Source organism: Eptatretus burgeri, chromosome 13, assembly GCF_056783735.1.
Source record: "Eptatretus burgeri isolate ZD-2024b chromosome 13, Ebu_testis_v1, whole genome shotgun sequence".
Classification (NCBI taxonomy): domain Eukaryota; kingdom Metazoa; phylum Chordata; class Myxini; order Myxiniformes; family Myxinidae; genus Eptatretus; species Eptatretus burgeri.
Window position 1 is genome coordinate 10639407 of NC_140973.1, and position 13426 is coordinate 10652832.

Consider the following 13426-nt stretch of genomic DNA (forward strand, 5'->3'; position numbering starts at 1 on the left):
AACATCCTTAAAAACAGTAAGTTTCCTGTTTGAAATGATTTTTAATGTTGTTTGACTGCCAGACAGGCAGACTGAGTAAAATAATCTTCTCAGTCTTCTCTGCCCATGCATGATGGGGACAAATTCAGAGCGAAGGTACTGTTAAACTACAGGTTCGTTTTCCGATTCATGTTCTGATTCATATTCAAAATATAACAATCAATTAAAATGAAGTTGTTCCTCAATCATAAACTGGCGCTTGTGGACGGACGGATGGACAGACAAACAGAAGTGAACCTATTGCTTAACCCCCGCTTTTCACTCCGCGTGCGTGGGTGATCAAGCGCACGTCCTATGTCCACAGTTCGTTCACCTTTTTCATATCGCTCTGATGCGGCTAATTTAACATCCAACGAAATAGATTTCCTTCTTTTCCTGCTCAAAGGAGCACTATTATCAATGTTTGATCACTTACCACTTGTGATTTCTCATGATTTCGATGGACTGCATCGATAAATCCTAATAAAAAGTTACAATGGTCAAATACGCGTCACACAGCAAGATGGTGGGGGCAATAGGGACTGATGCAAGTTGTATGGTTCCGCACAGTCAGCCATGCAGTGTAAAAAAGGTTGTCGACCGCCGCTCAGAATCCGCAATATAATGGCGTGTGTGCGAAAAGTGTTCCCAAATAACAAAATCTCGTGTATATTGAAATCTCGTTGTTTGATAACGTGTTCAGTGAGGAATTACTGTATGGCTGTTTGTGTGTGTTGTTTGTTGGAACATTTTTGCGTCTTTCGATCCTGCAATACCTGACTTCCCTCCTGCCCCCCACCCCTCCTCACTGCATAATGCAGGTGATAACGGTTTGCCTTGATGTGTCTGTCCCTCTTAGTAGGAAAAGACTTTCTTGTGTTGAACCTGAAATGGGAGAAGAACTTCTTGTGTTTGGTGAGTCTTGTATCTTCGCTACTCTGTGCGTTTGTCAAACGTCTGCTTTTTTGTCTCTGTTTCCTTAATCTACCTGTTCACTTGAATTGTCATTGTCGAATGGACATGAATTTTGCTTGAGCGTAGTTTTATTGCACATGTATCTTGCTTAAAATGTGTGGAATCTAAAGAGGGATTTATTTATGTATTTACTCTCCCCCACCAACTCCCCAACCCCACCATTGCCTTTGTCGATTCTCCATTGGACATTCACTTGTTGTGGTCTCATATTTTCATTTGATAAATGTTTTTCTTTTAAAACGTCCCTCGGCATCAGTATGCTTATCTGCCCTCAATAACATAAGTTTGTTAGTTATCCATCCAGATTCCTCACCAGTCCACAATTCTGCCTCGTAACTTTGAAATGATAAACACTTTCTCTATCCCAGCTAATTCGGACTGCAAATTGAAGGGGAACCCAAACGCTCAGACCATCCCGACGCCTATCTATCCCTTGATGCCCGAAAAAATAGATATGATGTGTCTTTTTCCAATTTTCGGATAATAAAGTAGGTAAATTTGCGATTAATAGTCGAAATCTTCCTATTCTTCAGATTAGCAGTGACGTCACACACGGAAGTAGACCGCCACATCCGAATTGCATATGGGTTAGATCACAGTATGATTTGACTCGACAGCAAATAATTTTTAATTTTCCACAAATATGATGACTTGATGTGTCCTTGGTGCTTGAATAGTAATACAAACCGAGATGGTTTCTTGCTACACCAATGGCCGAAAGACCCGAAGTTTGCCAGAAATTGGACGAGGTTTGTCTGAAATATTCGAGCGTAGATGGAGCCTACAAAATGTTCGCTTCTGTGCTTGGAACATGTTCCAGAGCACGTTATGAAACAAAAGAGATGGCTATATCTTGTGGTTATCCGCCTCGATTGAGAGAGGATGCCATCCCCACGTTTCATTTCTGCGGAAGAAACAGCCGTCGCTCGAAACTGTAACACCATCTCTACCCAGCTACCGGCACATGTACACGGGCAATTTGAACAGTGAATCAAACTTCTGTTGCCATTGTCCAGCAGTTACCACAAGAGCACTGGAAAAAGAATTACCTATTACCAACACATTTCTACAAATCAAATGAACCACCATCTATTTATAGTGGATATAAAGTACTGTATGGATGTATGTATGTATCATCATATACTCCTATGAGAAGATTTGACCTTGGACACCAAAACATTCAGGGTCCACCCCTCCCATCACCATCCCCCACAATCCTCCATCAACTATCACCCCCACAATACCCACCACCATCCCACCCATCCACCCTCCTCTCCCCTTCGCAATCCCCCATCCACTGGGGAGGGACATCGACACCTCACATATGTGACGGTGAGACGCGGCACGGACACAAATGGTGTCCGGGAAAAGTATGAAACAGGACGATCCCATAACATACAAGACACGTGGTCAGCTTTCGACAGTGGGATTAAACATTCGTCACCCATTTTGTCCGAAGTGTCCGAGTCTGCCTGAGTGGTGCCTGTGCTGTCAGGCGATGACGGGTATAACCGTATTGCTGCTTGAGTAATGTATTGTTGCGGCACCAGGGTCGCAGAGGTACCCCAAGGGAGGGATATCCCTGGTTTCTCCCCGGACTCACCATAAGTTTGTGTTGCGACGGCTCGCTAATCAATCGTGAATGCCAAAAGTTTGACCACATGACCCAGTGTCCTCTGTCTGACAACCGTTTAACTGGGAACACACAGTCGCCTTATTGGGGAATCATGCCCTCGATGCATACTTGCATTACTTGTTGTATCGGTTGCAGCCAAGTGGAGCTGCGAAGTAGGCACCGGCTAATAAGCAGATTTTTGGGGTATAACTTCCCGGCTAGGCTAATGTGCGTACCATGCTGGAACGATGGAAGAAAAGACGGGAACGAGCTGGGTACATTTATAAGAAAGCAAATTAATTTTAACAAGGCAGGGAAAATTATGTGGCACTGTATGGGTTTATTCACAAAGATGTACAGCAGGGGAAAGCAAGGAATTGGTGGGTGCAACAAAAGAAATGCAATATTCACAAAAGAAGACTGCAGTGTTACCCCGAGAAACCTATAGTCTTATCTTACACTATACATGACAGGTGCCATCACACATACACACCCGAGGAAAATTAGAGGTAGCCCAGAAAGAGGAGACTCAGTCGAGTCGCGACCTCGTGGTACCTGGCACAGTCGGAGGACCAGCGCAACCCAATCACTTTGGAAGAGGAAGAGGGAGGATGGAGGAAAATTGAATGTGTCTATGGAGTAAGGTGTGCAACTGTCGTGCGGCATGGTGGAAGAAGAAAGTGTGAGAGGTGCGAGTCACTGAGGTCGCTCTGAAGAGAACGGTTTTTCGGGACTTGCCCTCTCCAATTGCTCTTGTTTGTCCACAGTGGATGAGACATCGATGAGAGAGAAGATTCGTGAGAGAAAGACTTTAACGGAGTTGTGTGAGGGTGTGTAAATGGCATTGTTGGCTGCTGGATGCAGCTAAAACAAAGTGTCGGTGACCCGAGGGTGGTCCCAGCCCGTTCTGGCAATCGCTTGCTCCGTCCCGATCTCCTCGCTCGGCTGCTCCGCCCACTCCTCTCGGTCACGCTGACTTGTGGCGAGATTTCGCTCGGATGCTGGAGAGTTCTTGGGTGACCGCCTCGTGGAGCCAGGACGAAGGAAGCGATGAGAAGACACGTATTGTGAGCCGAATTGCTCCTTTTATGGGCCATGAGCGAGGGGAGGAGCCAAGAATCGGATCAAACGATCATGTAGGCAATTCCGTGCTCCCTCATTGGCGCATAGCAGTCACCCCCTTGCCGTAGCCATGCCCTGCCAGGCTTCAAAATCGAAAATGGCTTCATCCGCTCCCGTGCTGCGCCACGCATTGGAGCTCCATGATTAACATAGGGCGAGGGTTTTCGGAAGTGCTCTGTGGCCCCGAACGATCTGTATGTCTTCGAATTATCCTCGGCGCACACTTGCGCTTTGAGTTACACGCTGAAACACCCCGATTCTCCTTGCCTTTGTTCCTTTGGTATCCTCCAAGACTGTGGTGAGTGTCTAAGGAGTTGATGGCAGTTGCGGCTGTTATAGTAAGGTGAGAGGAGTGTTGTGGCATTTATGGTGAAGAGATTGGGATAGGTGGTCGTAGATGTGGCATTATGGCAAAGACATTGGAGGAGATGATCGTAGCTTTGGCGTTTGTGGTGAAATGGTGGACGTAGGTTGTTGTGTAGATTTTTAGAAATGTGTGGAGTGGTTATGGTGAGTGCTGTAACGTTGTGGTGAGCATAATGAGGGTCTGAGGTGAGGCAGCAGTTGGATTTTGGTGCACAGTTTGTTCGGAAAATGACGCACATATGCAAATGAACCTCGCTGTGTCTCCTCACATTCTTGGCATCGTTACTTTTCTGCATGCGTGCTTGTGTGGTTTGTGTACAAGATAAAGTAAAGGGATGAAATATAAGAAAGAACAAGTCTGAAGACGACGATGGTTCACGAGGGGTATTTGACGATGTAGATTGTTTCAGAAGTCAAGGATGAGACAATGTGGTAATGTTTGACCAAGTTATAAAAATGATCAACATGATGTGGTTTGAGTGACAGGTTATGCTAGTCCATGGGCTCAGGCATATATCGGTACCATCTGAGGAAACCAAACTTTAGGGCTACTAAGTTATTGGTAGGGACTATATGATTATTTCAATATGTGATAACCATTCCAGAAGAGCAGCTTAGTGCATGTATTTTGCATTTTTACCATTTTACCATTCTGAGATATTGACGTTTTGGGGGAAAAAAACAAAAAAAACAAGGACTACTGGGAGGAAGTGGCAGAGCTGAAGTCCACGCAGGAGGAAGCAGACACCTGAATGTTTCTGCATGCTCTGCATGCAGCAGAGGCTGTGTACAAGGCTGTGGTGATCACTGCCGAAGATGCAGATATCCTCGTGCTGTCTTGCCTTCAATAAGGACATCCCATGCCCCGTGTATCAGAAGTGTGGTACGCAAACCCGCACACGGTTCCTAGACATTGGCAAGCTTGTGAGATAGATGGGAGACAGTGTCTGTGATGCCCTGGTTGGACTGCACGTGTTCTCCGGTTGTGATACAGTCAGTGCCTTTGCAGGCCGGGGAAAGATGGGCGCCTTGAAGCAAATGAAGTCTGATAAGACCTACCAAGAGGCCTTCAGTCAGCTCGGTCATTCATGGGAAGTATCCACCAAGCTCTTTCAGAAGCTGCAAGAGGTCACCTGCCACATGTACGTGCCATCTACCAACACCACGAAAGTAAATGAACTCCGACATCAACTCTTCTGTGACAGACGGGGAGAGATAGAGTCCAGTCAGCTTCCACCATGTGAAGACTGCCTCTTCATGCACGTCCTCCGTGCAAACTACCAGGCTGCTATTTGGAGGCACTGTCTGCAATGCCAACCCTATGTTCCAAGTCCCAAGGGTTGTGGATGGACCACTGATGATGACGGGAAGCTGGCCATCGAGTGGATGCAGGGTTCTCCAGCACCGGATGCAGTGTTGCAACTGCTTTCCTGCAAGTGTGGACGGTCGTGCAAACTCCCAGACTGCACGTGCCTTGCCAATAGCCTGAAGTGCATTGACATGTGCAAGTTGCGAACCTGCAGCAACCAGCCCGCTGATGTCGAGGAAGAGGTTGTTGACCTCGAGGACTCTGATGCTGATAACAGTGATGAAGACGAGACTACTGATCCATGGTTTGAATGTTTTGGCACAATCACAAGGACATTCATGGCTACAAATATCTTCTTCCTCTTTCGACTGCTCCCGTTAGGGGTCGCCACAGCGGATCATCCGTATGATCCGCATCGTGATTTGGCACATGTTTTATGCCGGATGCCCTTCCTGACGCAACCCTGGTTGCCTCTTACGACACAGGGATATGGTACACCTATTTTAACCAGGGTATACACCGGCCCAGTATACTGGTACTCATTTCGCCGACCTCGGAAGGATGACAGGCTGAGTCAACCCCCTGGTGTATTAATTCAGTGGCCCAACGGGGCTTGAACTCAGGACCTCTTGGATCCCAAGCCGCTGCCCTAACCACTGCACCAACACCAGGCTTAAGGCTGGGTACAAGGCTGTGGTGATCATTGCTACAAATATGCTTGAGTAAAACATAGTACATAAACATGCCACAGTAGCGTGGTGAAATTTGGGTTATCCGTAAATTTCACATTTTGGACGCTTGTTGGAACTTGGGTAGGGGAAGGGCAATTCCTTTAACTGTGGTAAAAACTTGTAAAATGTTCATAAATGTTTTCCTCATACAACATGTGCATGTTGTCGGCTACTGCAGTTCAGTAGCACTACCCAGGGAACTTGTATGACAATATTATAAATTAAAATGGACTGAAAATCACTAATCATCAACATTTTGAGAGGCCCTATTGTTCGCCCCTTTCTGCCATAAAACAAATTCTGCCTTCAGGAATGACAGAAAGGATTATTCGGATGGTATAAATAAAACATTTCAGACATGTATTTATGGTTTGCAGTTCATTCTAGCCCCATGTGGAAACAGCAATTGCATCATTCGTGAATGTTTCTGAGTTTGCCTTTTCGCTTTCATTATGCGGAGGGTGGGTACATTCCAGAGATGATAACTACCAATAAGCTGCCAGTCTGCAATGGTTATCACATCAAAATATGATATATATGTATACACCAATTCAAAAACCATAACGAGGATTGGGTTCCTTACATGGTACCGACAAGTGGAATTTCTGCCCTGGGCCCATGGACTATAAGCTGAAAAATGTCGAAAACCCGGTTTCGTTCAACCACTTTCAAAATTTGTCCTTTGCATAACCTTTAAAGGTCACAAAACAATGTTGTGGACATTAAAATTAGGAAACAGAATACGTGCTATAGCTTATGGGAGTTAGTTCGTCGAAGGTCGAAAACCCGGTTCGATTCCCACAACTTTGAAAATTTGACCTTTGTGAACTTTAAAGGTCAAAGGTCAAGGATTATGACCTTTGGTGCAAAACTTCCTCTGGAACATTCCAGGAACAATATAACGTCATATAGGCTATTTGGCATTTCGCACTCCTCGGATTATCCATACTTTGATGAAATCAGCGTAAAAACAAACTTGAAGGGGGCACCACGGGCAAGGTGTTCGACATAGAGCAAAATGCTTTCAAGACTTTAGGTGGGGAATGACCTCAAGATTATGCATAAAAAAATAGTCATCCTAGCTCTCAAAGTTTGGGCGGTTGTATGATTTTTATGTCAAAATTCGCAATTTTCTAAGTTCGTGACCTTGTGACCTTGACCTTGGGACGAAAATGAAAAATCGAGCTCCGTGGGGCTATGCAGGTGCCATTGGGTTAACCAAATACCGAAACCCCTGCCAGATTCGACAAACCCCCTCGGAGAAGATGCAAATTGAAATCGGCTACCCCCTAAAAACATGTTTTTTTGGGCATGGCTCCGCCCATAATGGGCGCACCATGTCCATTCTCAGGAAAACACAACTAGATGATGATATAAACAAATCATGATATAAACCTCGCGCCAAAATTTTATCAGGATCGGATCAAAACCCACGGGGTTATGCTCAGGACAGACAGACACAGACACACAACAATAACGAATATAGTGGTCACTTATTTTTTTCGTGAAAATATTTTTTTCGTGAACCAATAGAGGATTGAAGACCTTACTAAAAGCCCTACACAACACATCTTCCGATTTAACCACCAGACTATATGGAAAGAGCTAACTAAACAAATACTAATGAAATAATTGTCTTTGGATTGCTTATGTATGCCTATTGTTTGCTTAATGGTTAGGGTGGTGGGCTTGGGATCCTCGGATCCTGAGTTCAAATCCTGCTCAGATGTTAAATTATAACAGGTGGGGTTGACTGCCTGTCATCCTTCCGAGGTTGGCAAAATGAGTACGAGCTTGCTGTTATCCTGTGTCGGAGTGGCGACCCGTCCAGGATTGTGCCCAATAGCCAAGGAGACTGCTTAGGTAGAACCAACGCTCTGCACAGAGTATGGTCCCAATGGATGGATGGATGGATCGCTATATGTCAGGTACCATTGCCTCGGAGGAGTGCCGGTTTTACAAAACCGCAACAATATAAACAAAATTATCAATTGATACAAAATCCCTCCCTTATAAACCGCCAATTGAATGGAAAATTAAACCCTTCTGAATTGAAATGATCATGTGACCAGCGTTTTCATCTTCACGAACACTTCTGCCTTCTTCCTCTGAATCGATCTCTCGAAGGCTCAAAACCATGCAGCTCCATAATTCCCCCAAAAGCGTTTCCATGACTAATTTTGTCTCCAGTAGTTTCTTAAAAATCGCACTGATCAGTTTCAACATTTCGAGAACCTTCAGTGTTGCTAATGGCAGTGGAATCCAAGCAAGACATGCACTGTTTCTCCATGTAAAGCCGCCATTCGGATTGATCGAGCTTCAGGGTGTGACGTCACTGGCGAAACCAAAAATCGACACTTTGTGATTGGCAAAAAAATTTCAAACGTTTTATCAATTCAAATTAGACCATGATTAATGATTTTTTTTAATGGTTTTCAGAAAAGTTAATTTTTTGGGGGGGTGGTTTGGGTACCCCTTTTAACCGTTTCCTTAACACAAAGTGCAGAAGGTGACACAAAAAAGAGACACAAATCCGGGATTAAGTCCATAATTGTAGTATAGTCTCTGTGAAGACTAATCTTGGTCTGTGCCGGCAGGAAAAAAATAAGCAATGGGTTTTGAGGTGCAACTGATATTTTGAGTGTTGACTCTCTTTTGTTCTGATGAAAGGCTAATGCCTGAAACATCAGCCGCAGCCAATTTTCCACAGAAGTAAACCTAGACATAAACAAACTTTCATTTGCTGGAATCGCAATAGTTGGCGTACGTTAAAGAATCCATGGTATTGATCGCGATATTGATGCAATTTCTCGATAGCGTCGATGACCGGTATCCTCAACAAATACTCCATCTCTCCAGAAAATGGTGCTACTCGCAGCCACCTGCTCTGTACGAAGCGATAAGCAGTTGGCAGAATCAGCACAAGACTAGGAGCATGGCATTGGCAGCTCTCTCCTGGTGCCTCTGACTATCCTTGCAGTTGGCGGTGCACTTTGCTAAGAAATGCTTGAGGAGCAAGTCATTGGAATTTTCAGCCTTTAAGAGTTTAAGTTTTGATGTTATAAACAATAAGATATCCAACATAAAGTCAGAGGTGTTATTTTGTTGTCGGTGATTAAAATTTTTGTCATATATATATATATATATATATATATATATATATATATATATATATATATATATATATATATATATATATATATATATATATATATATATATATATATATATATATATATATATATATATATATATATATATATATATATATATGGGTTATTTTTGGGAGTCTGCAGCACCCTATCTTTTTCAATTAACAAGTTCACTTGGCATCAAGTATGGATAGAGGAGCATGTTTGCTGATGTTGAAGATGCCTGCTCATCAAGTTGGCCATTGTGCTCTCATTCTATACACACCTTTATATCACTGACTGCCATCTTTTTAGATGTATTATTGAGTGGTAGTCATATTCTAGTCAAATAGCAGAATGATAGTTTGTTGTGGCAACCTGAAATACTAGCCCCACCATCAATAGATGTGCATGTCTGAAAGAGTTCTTATTTTTCCACTATTGCTGAGCTCTTGCACCTTCCCCTGACTACCCAATAAGATGAGCATTTTAGTGGTAGCTCAAGCAGCCTTAGCAGTGGTGGAGGCCTTGGAGTCATCGGGGAAGACTGCCCTGCAGTGCTTCAACTCTGTGACGAGGCTTACGGCACACGTGGTAATCAAGGCAGGTAGGCTTTTCTGGGACCTGTTTTTGCCTATAATAACCTATCGACCTTTTGAGTTCAGCAATTTTTGACTTGGTTCATCTTTTTTCAGTCGATTACCACATTGTATTAAAAAAAAATTGCATTCTGACTTGAAATTCGCTTCTTTCCTTGGAATGCTTTGTGGTTGTTAGGAGACGTGGTCAGAATGGCTCTCCCCTCCCTGTGCTCGTGGAGGGGTGGGGACCAATCCTTCACCAAATGGATGAGAGAACACACGGCTCCAGCCAACCAGATTCAACTGCGTCACTGCTGAAATCCAGCAGCCCATTGGCTGTACCAGGACGAGAAAGGTAGAAGCAACACTTTATACAGGTCTTGTCCCATTAAAAAATGATCAGAGGATAGCAATTGAAATCTAGGACATGGCTGTTTCCATGCCATGGGGATCCATTGAGATGCACTGTCGTTTTAGCTATTTTACAAATAACTGTTTGTCCTTATAAAAAGGACTGCCTGTCCTCAAGCTCACCTGGATCAGGAGTAACAGTCACTCTAACCCCCCCACAGGCCTCCTTAGACCCTGAACTTTTTGTATGCTGTGAACAAATTTAGGTACAACACGGGTGATGAAGGTTGTCGTCAAGTTTCATTGAAATTGTTTGTGTAGTTTTTAGAGAAGAAAGCAAATACCTATTTTGAGGGGTCAAACAACCCTCCTCCCCCCATCCCCCCGACTGAGCGCAGATTTTGATGTGGTCGATACACTTTGGTACCTCGCTGGTGATGAATGTTATGGTCAAGTTTCATCAAAATCATGTGGGTAGTTTTGGAGAAGAGAGCAAATACCTTTTTTGTGGGGGTTCAAACTCACCCCCCCTCGCCGTCGACCCCCTTAATGAGCGCATATTTTGATGCGGTCAATAAAACTTCATTAGACATCAGATATGAAGCTTGTAGCCATGTTTCATCAAAATCGTGTGTTTGGTTCAAGTGATAATGACTGAAGTGTTTACGGACTCATTGACTGACTGACTTAGCTACAGACACTGCTTTATCGCATAAGCTCATTGGACTAAAGTCCAGGTGAGCTAAAAATGAAATAGATTTGTGGATATAATGTTCAGTTGTGGGGTTAATGCCTGTAATTGTTTCCTCTTTGTTGTCCTTGTTGCAAGGGGTGATGTAAATATTATTGAATGGCGACTGATAATTACCCTCGCCAGAGCGTAGTGCATTTGGGTGTCTGTCTGTCTGCACGTAATGTGCTAACCTTGGCCACAAATGCCATCTGGTGGTAGCCAGTATTACATGTTATCTTTTTGTTTTTTCAACTGAGTACGTCTATAAAGGATGTACTATTAAGAATGTGGATACATCTATAAAGTACAGTACGTGTATTAAGAACATGAGTGCATCTCTCATGTACTTACTATTGGAATGTCCAAACATCGAGTGCAGTGGTTCCCAACCTTTTTCAACAAACGGACCACCTTGGTGTCTTGATTTTTTTTTTCCTACAGACTGATTAACCCCTTTTTTCCCTACAACATTTTAAAACTAATTTTTATGTGCATATACCAGACTAATAGTGATGTCATGCACAACGAACGAGTTTGTGTGTCGTCTGTCAAAAAGCAGACCCTTATAAATGCGTTAAAATTAGTGCTTTAAAATGATAACAGTACGGAACTTAACAATTGTAGTATTATTGCTGCACATTTTAAATGTTATAAGTACATGGAGAGAGCGAAGTATGAACACAACTTACCCAACTGAACGAGAGCCCTGGGCTTGAATCTTCCTGACCAGTTCATCAATGCGAGGAGACATTGTGGATAGACAGGAGACACGCATGTCATGTTCTGCCTGGAGCTGAGATCTGTACTTCGTTTTTAAGGCTGTTAAGCAAGAGAATCCAGCTTCGCGAGCAGAGATTATTACAAATGGAAGCAATGTTTTTATTGCTTCACCTGACAGTTCTCCATAGTCCTCTTCTGCGGAGATAAGAGCCAAAAGGCCGTGAGAGATTGCTTTCTGAATTTTACCTTCAGGCTGCCATCGCATGACAAATCCACCAGGTAAGGTTTGTGTTCGAAAGGACATCTTCAGAGAACGGTGCACGGATCCACTGCCAATTGTCATCTGAAGTACGTCTCAAATTGCGTATCCAAGGCATTAAGGTGAGCAGTCAAAACTGCTTTGATGCTGGGCAATGCAATCTCAGAATTATTCGGAATCCAATCTCAGAAACATTCCAGTCATTCCATTTTCCAAGCGAGTTCGCCACTCACCGAGTTTCTTTCTGAATCCCATCACTTGATCGCTAAGCATAAAAATGTTCGTATCTTTGCCTTACAGTGAAAGGTTGAGATCATTCAGAAGGTTAAATATATCAGCTGAACATGCAAGTTTAGCAAGAAGGAGTTGGTCTTTAAAATGGCTGTAGCTTGCATTTGTCAGAGAATTCCTCCAATTCCTTGGGCACCTCAAACACACGTTGCAAGACTCATCCGCGTGATAGCCATCGGATCTCAGTGTGCAGCAACAGTTGGACGTGATCAGCTCCCATGTAATTGCATAGTGCAGCAAAACGACGAGAATAAAGTGGCCTTGCTTAAATGAAGTTTCCTGTTTTCACTGTATCTGTCAGACGTGTACAGTTCTGGCTCCAAATGGCGAACTGCTGAGGCTTCTCTGTGCACAATGCAGTTAGTCATACTGACGGGACTACTTGTTTCACATGCTGAATCACACCTTTGTGCACTCCCGTCATCGTACGTGCACCGTCAGTGCGTATCCCGATACAATCCAACCTCTTTAAATAATGTTCACACTTGTAGGAATCGAGAGCTTTGAAGAATTTCTTCACTAGTTCACTAGTCCAAGTTTCCAGAGGCTTACAGAACGGGAAATCTTCAACGATTTCACCTTCCCAATGATACCGCACGTAAACCAGCAATTGAGCTAAACCAGCAACATCCGTGGATTCATCGACTTGAATGGCAAATCTCTTGCCTCGAAGATGTTGAACAAGTTCCTCTTCTATATCAAGTGACGTGTCTTGAGTTCGACGACAAACTGTATTATTTGAAATTGGAATGGCGGCAAGTTTATACATTCATTTATTTATTTATTTACTGCTCTGAAGCCAAATAAGCATTCACACACATCCCTCACACAGGGCATCACAAGATCTTCCCCAACTGTGTGTGTGGGAGGGGGAGGGGTGGCGGGGGGGGGGGTTGGACTTTGCAATCCTCAGCAAAATCAGGAAAGATGCTTTCAAACCATTATTTAGTGGAGTTGTCATTTTACGCATTGAAATCTCCTGATGGCAAAGTTCCCGTTCATTTCACATTCCGGATGCTTTGTAGATAAATGGCGGTGCAATTTCGCAGGTTTAAGCGCTTCGTTTGACAATACCTCCTGACAGATAAGGCACTGTGGCTTTGGTTCATCCTCGGATCCAGTAAATGTAAATCCCAATGCTAAATATTCTGGATTATATTTCCGACACGGAGGCTCTGTTTTCTTTGATGGTGGCTAATGAGAATCCTCGATTCCAGTCGAAGG

At 43.7% G+C, this 13426-nt stretch overlaps 1 protein-coding gene across 1 annotated transcript in view; it reads left to right on the forward strand.

The window, feature by feature from the left end:
* MTMR14 (myotubularin related protein 14) overlaps positions 1–13426 on the forward strand; it is a 52616-nt gene that overhangs the window by 27426 nt on the left and 11764 nt on the right. The window contains exons 15-17 of the mRNA XM_085851097.1: positions 878–933; positions 9748–9874; positions 10045–10203. Coding sequence (XP_085707223.1) covers positions 878–933; positions 9748–9874; positions 10045–10203 — 342 coding nt within the window. The remainder of the gene's footprint in view (positions 1–877; positions 934–9747; positions 9875–10044; positions 10204–13426) is intronic.